This window comes from Alligator sinensis, unplaced genomic scaffold (genome assembly GCF_000455745.1).
Source record: "Alligator sinensis unplaced genomic scaffold, ASM45574v1 scaffold32_1, whole genome shotgun sequence".
In the NCBI taxonomy this organism is placed as follows: Eukaryota; Metazoa; Chordata; order Crocodylia; family Alligatoridae; genus Alligator; species Alligator sinensis.
This window is the reverse complement of record NW_005842409.1, coordinates 935,681-942,108: the sequence shown is the minus strand read 5'-3', so window position 1 is coordinate 942,108 and position 6,428 is coordinate 935,681. Positions and strand designations below refer to the sequence as shown.

The 6,428-nt window shown below is 43.7% G+C and overlaps 1 protein-coding gene across 9 annotated transcripts in view; it reads left to right on the top strand.

The window, feature by feature from the left end:
* Positions 1-6,428, top strand: part of TTLL7 (tubulin tyrosine ligase like 7) — a 131,368-nt gene that overhangs the window by 95,530 nt on the left and 29,410 nt on the right. For all 9 annotated transcript variants that reach the window (XR_003095586.1, XR_003095585.1, XR_003095587.1 and 6 more), the window contains one exon: positions 4,069-4,203. Coding sequence is in view for 6 of the 9 variants with exons in the window: in XM_025211528.1 (XP_025067313.1) it covers positions 4,069-4,203 (135 nt within the window). In the remaining 3 variants the exon portion in view is untranslated. The remainder of the gene's footprint in view (positions 1-4,068; positions 4,204-6,428) is intronic.

Below are 6,428 nucleotides of genomic sequence, written 5' to 3'. Positions count from 1 at the left end.
AAAGAGTGCTGGGTTCAGATAACCCGAGCTAGATGCTTATCTAACCTCCTCTTGAAGACCCCCAAGGTAGGGGAGAGCACCACCTCCCTTTGGGAGCCCGTTCCAGATTTTGGCCACTCTAACTGTGAAGAAGTTCTTCCTAATGTCTAGTCTAAATCTGCTCTCTGCTAGCTTGTGGCCATTATTTCTTGTAACCCCCGGGGGCGCCTTGGTGAATAAAACCTCACCAATTCCCTTCTGTGCCCCCGTGATGAACTTATAGCCAGCCACAAGGTCGCTTCTCAACCTTCTCTTGACCTTCTCACAACCCCCTTAAGATCCTGATGATCAGACAAAGAAGATCCCAGGCATACTTTGCCTAGTTGGTAAGGATGGAAGCAGAACAGCAAACTGTTCCTGAAGAGCTGAAGGGGCAGGAAGGTTTCGGGACCTTGCTGCAGCTGGGGTGTGCTGGAGCTGGACAACAGATCAGTGTCCCAGAAACTGTCCATGAAACCAGGTTCTGGACACAAGAGGAACAGAGCAAGAGAGAGAGCTCCAGTGACACCACAATCAAGCCACAGGACGATGTCCATCAACACCATGGCTGGCCCTAGGTATGGTCCCTGTCTCCCCACCACCCTCAACCCTGGAAAAACACTGTAAAGTTGCTGACCTGGACACCCTTTTTTGCATGTCTGTGCTGAGGTTACTCCATGCCCCTTCCTTGATGGCAGCCTGTGCCAGGAAGCCATCTCCCTGGCTCCATTCCTCTTGGTTCAGTTGTGAGGGGAGCGTGCCCAATCCCTAGGCCACTGCACATTCTAGTAAAGCTCCACATGCTGCTGTGGGCACATAGCAGTACCATGGGGACAGAGGAGCACCTGTAGGCATGCCCATCGGATGGAGGCCATATTGCTCCTACACAGGCACTGCTTGGTCATAATGCTAACCACTCCCATCTTCCAGGCACACTGTGCCAGGCTTTGACTCTGGTCCAGGAGAGTGGGCTGGGATGGTTCTGGCAGGTGGCTTGTGGCCTTCTGTGCCCAAGTGTCAGGTGGTGGCAACAGAACAGTCTCGCACCCAATCCTGACCCTTCCCCCACCCCTCCCTACTCCATATTTCCTGCTGCATCTCCTCTATTTCTCCTGTCCATGTAGGGGCTGACTTTCAGGTATCCATGTAGCCATATCTCCCCATTGCATTCCCAAAAGACTGCTCCAGAACATGGTGTGCTGATGCGGGGCACGATTAAGCTGTGTTCTTGGAGACAAAGAACGCTGTGATAATTTCTGTGTGTTCACTTGGTGCTTCCCTGCAATTTTCCAAGACAATTTAGAGGCACCAACCTTGGGTAGCTGGGGACATCTGCATGATGTCCTCTGTGCTTGCCCCCTGTACAATTTCCCCTGGTTTTCCCTAACCCTGCATTGTGTAGTCTCCCCTGTGCTCATCTCTCTGCACCTCCTCCCATCTCCAGTGTTCTCCCCCCAGGTAGGGGCAGCTGCAGCCACAGCCTGCCCTGACTCGCACTCAAGTCTAAGATGAGGTTTCTTTTACTCCATGCTGAATTGTAGATACAATACTTCAGAGCAGCTGCAGGTTGTCTGAAAGGACCATAAAGAAATTTTAGCCTTTTGATCTATAACTTGGCTTCTGATTTTCTTGTCTTATTTTTTTTCTGCGGGGAGGGAGAATTTAGGCAGGAGCTTCCAGTGGTACTAAGAGACATCCTTAGAGTCTGGCTGTTGTGTCTTGTTCAAATACTTAGTGTTAAACCAACTGTTAGAGCTGGAGTCAGCAAGTCAGGCTGGTTGGGATTAAATGTTTTATTTTTTAATTTTTATTTATTTATTTATTTTTGTAGTATAAACCATGGTCTACTGCCTCAGATTTTCTGGGAATCCTCTGCCTTTACTGGGGCTTAAGGCATTGTTCTCAGTCAATATAGTTGCTGCGGCCTTTGATTGTCTGTATTAAAAGATCCTGAGCTTGTCATGCAGCTTTGGGAGATTTTTTTTTATGGCTTACAGCATAGAGGAAAGACTGCAGTGGACATTCTTAGAGGCTAGGGACAGACATTCAAAAAGCCTGAGCCAGAATTGATTCTTTGCAGGTTAGCCTAAGCTGTGTAGCCTAAACTGATAAATAACTGGACAGACATTCTCTGTTAAATCAGGAAATGCAGGCACGTGCCTGCAGTGGCTCAAGGCAGAAGCCGGGGGGCCCTAGAGCATGTCTGCCAGCCACTGTCAAAGGGGAGAGTAGAGAGATGCCCTCCAAGGCTCTCACCCCTCCCTGCTGGAGCAGAGGGGGCATGGCCAGACACCAGTTGGGGCTAGCAGGCCGCACAGGATGCTAGCCACCCATGGGGGGTGGGGGTGGAAGCTGCTGCCAGACTAAGGAGTGAGGATGGGAAAAAAGTCCTTTCTCTGAAGCAAGCATGTATTGAACATGGCAATTTGCAAAGCATACAACAGGGAACTACCAAAAACCTTTGCCTAAGCTAAGATAATGCCCAGTAAAACACAGCATACACAGCTTAGTCTAATTTAAAATGTAAAGCAGAAAGACAAGAGAGAGCCTTGCATAAGTCTTACTAATCCTGAGGGCAGAGTGTCTCCTTACAGCCAGACATTCAGAAAGGCTTTGTTTAGGTTTTACAGGTTCTGCTTTATAATGTAAATGTAGCTCTCTGCATTCTTTGGTCTACAACTTCCAGCCAGAAGATGTCTGCAACTTCCCTTAACTCCATCTCTGGCACATATGTGTGATGATTGTCAGGTTTTTGCCAAGACTTCTCACCTATCAGTCTGGTTCTGCATGTCTTAGCTCTGGGCTCACAGGTGCAGCTTGCCTCTCTCTCCTGCTCTAAGATCACTGTAGAATTAATCCCCTCCCTGGCTGCAGGCAATCTGGACAGAGGGAGGAATTAACTCCATCTCTGCCTGGCTGCAGGAAAACTCTGGAGGTGCGGCTGGGGCTGGCAAACCCCAGCTGCGGTCCACAGGGTTTGTCAGCAGAGGGGAGATGGGATGGAGGGAGGAATTTGCCTCAGGGGCCATGGCAGGCCAGAGTCTGGCCATGCCCCACCCCTACTCCAGCTAGGGAGCAGAGCGAAGGGGCCAGCCCAGCTGTTGAGCAGAGAGCCCTGCCCAGCCCACAGAGCATGCCGGGATGCTGGGGATCTCTGATTTAACTTAATCCAGCAAGGGATCTGGGACAGACATTGCATAAACCAGTTTGAGCCAAATCCATTAATTCTGATACTGCATTCAACCAGGTTTATCTCAAACCGGTTTCAATCATTTTCAAACTGGTTTATGTGCACTGACTATCTATTCTATTGCAGGTTTAAGGAGTTTCTGATCACTTACACCAGTTTATGTGTAATGTCTGTCCCTAGCCGTAGAACCCTTTGGATTCATTTTATGATCTATTCTGTGGTTATCTGAAATTGCAGGGGACTGGACTTGATGGCTCACATGTCCACATCTAAGTCTACATTTCTATGAATTCTTGGCCCATTTAAAGTCGATTGCAGAATTTCCATTGACTTCAGTTGGGGCAAAATTTCACCTTTAATCATAATGAATAGATGGCAATAGAAACGTGGCGTAATTTCACATGATTGACTGCTTGTACTTAGCTGTCAAGTTTAGGAATGGAAAGCAGAGGATGTCACAGTGAAGAACAGAGGTACATTGCCAGAGTTTTGGTGGCTAGCAATGAATCCTTTCTGTGCAAGAAATAACACCAGTAAAATTTAAAATCTGTTGTTCAATATGTGCACATCATAAAGACCAGATACTTTTTTTGCTCATCATCTCTCTGAAACATCTTTGCCTTATGGTTTCCTTTTCAGTTTTGGACACATTTCTTCTTATAACATGTTAGTGTAAATATAGTCATCTTCTATATATTATGCACATATAATGTATACAATCCTTTTTTAAAAGGATTAATTTTCCTCTCTTTGGGAATAGATATTTTAACTTAGAAAATATTTTTCAAATAGTGATCTGATAAAATTACACAAATGAAATCACTGACTCTTTATAAATACTGTTTCATATCAACTTTCAGAGTGAGTCTTTACTACAAGAGAAAACAAAAGAGCAAGAAGAGGCACTGACAAGAGAGACTCTGTTAATTTTCAATGACATGAGACTAAAGTTCCTTGGAAAAACAGAAGAAGAGGCAGAATTAATCATAGAAAATGTAAGTATCTACCACTAAGGTACAAGCATGATAGACTCAGCCCACTTCTTTTTTTAAACCCTTAGAAATGTAGCAAAATACAAAGTATTTCTCAAGGAGCCTTACAACTCATGGAATTCAGGATAACTCAAAGGATTCCAGAGGATTCAGACTCCTGCATACTACTTGACCTTAAAAAGAAATCATTCTTAGGTCTGTATAAAATATGTGGCAAACATAATCAGGAAGGTTGGGTGACTTCAATTTTTCATTGCAGAGGTTTGTACTATTAACATTCAAACTTTAAAGTAAGCAAAGAATAAGGTCACAATTCGTTAACAGTCTATGCATCATAGACTAGTGTTAGTACAGATTGTGACATGTATAATTTCCCCCTGAGTAGGCATGCTAAAGAACTAAGAATAGTGTGCAGTAGGGCAAACTGAAATACCACTTGCATACTTCTTGGCTTCTTGAGTTCTCCAATGTACTTGTAACCAGTATGATTCTGAGGCTTTAGTACTTGATTTGAAAGAGTTGAATGTGAAAGGAGATTTAAAAAAGTGAAAAACCATACTTGATATGCATGTACAGAGGAAACTAAAATTCAAATGCACGGTTTTTGCAAAGAAACAAAGGCAAACACATACGGAAAATGCCTAAGAACCTTTAAAAAAATCCCGTCAGTTTAAGAAACTAAAAAGCAAGCAGAGAAAATGTTCTGTTCTTTGGATTTGGCTGGGGCATAAAGGGACACAGTAATTTTAACTTGTGTCAAGTTTAATAAGTGTATCCCTTATTCAGTGAGAGGTATGATTTCAGGTGTAGTGAACTGCTGCTTTTGGTTTATGAAGGGGAAGTTTGCTGAGCTCTACCAAACTCAGGATGCTCAGGATGCTCTTCAGTTAGAAAGGTCCTCTGCCTTTTGGGCCATACAGATCCCAAAAGGGCATTGATACTAAATCCATAATAATTTAGCATATGTGCAAGAGAGGATTAGCCTGATTTATGGGCAAAAGCCCATGAAGACTTGCATTTCAGGGACATGTAGAACAGGAATAAAAAAGTTCTCTTGTTCCTTTGCTCTCTTGTTCCTCACTCTCTGCCACTACCAAAAACCAAGTACTTCATAGACTTGACTTAATTCCTTTGTGTGGTTCGGAAGTAAAGACAGAAGACAAATCTTGTATCAGTTTTTTGGGCATCTGAAGAACTAAATCCCCAGAGTGGGGCTCTCTTGTTTCTTATCACTTAAGGAAAGCACCAAGCCTCTTACCCAGTTACAGCTGTAGAAGAAATTTAACTTTATACGTAGACTGAGGAGCTCCTTTTTCTCCAATTGGTATTGGTGGGTGCACATCTTTAGCCTGCAAGACTTCTTTTCTTTCCCTGCATAAACTGTGGAGTGAGACTGTAAGCCTAAAAGGTTTTTTAAGCCACATGGCTCTTATCATTGACTGCGTGTACTTCCATCAACAAGGGAGAACTCACCTTCTAATTAAAGTGCATGATTCTCCTGATGCCAGTGAGAAATTCAGCTCATCAGAATCTGTAGCTGTTTTTCTAGGAAACTGGCTTACTTGGCTTTAGATTTTCAAAAGTGTCTCAGTAGCCTAGGAGCTTCAGTTCCATTTTCAAAAGCAAGCAAATCATGTAGGAATTTAAGTTGCAGTGACTGTCAATTGTCATTTTAATATCATATAGTCAAAAACTAAATGAATAAAAATGAAAATGTAATATGAACCATTTCGTGCTCAGCTAAACAAATGTTTCAATGGTTATACAAAAGGAATACTTTGTTTTAGCTTTATTCCACTGAAAGGTATGTCAATTTTGACATACAATATTTTGATTTCAGTGAAACTGAATTTTTCAGTGGAAAACTCTTCTAGTTGAAGTTTCTTGACCAGATCTAAAAATCAAATGAGGGAGCCGGTATGGAATATATTTTTCACTAGATTAAAGACAATGTGAAAATAATTTATATTTAAAACTTTTTCATTGGAAGCTCATTTTTAGAGTTTGCGATTCTGGATTTACATGCTTGTTCTGAGCCCACAGGTGCTTCCAGCTGTTAATTGCTCTAGGTTAGGGTTTGTCAACCAGGGGTACATGTATCCCTGGGGGTACTTGGACTGGTCGTAGGGGTTATGCATGGGCAGGTGGGGACAGAGTGCTGCTGCCTCCCAGGAGCAGAGCTGGGGTGGGGTGAGGGCAGCGCCGCGCCCCCCTCCCCCCAGGCGGGG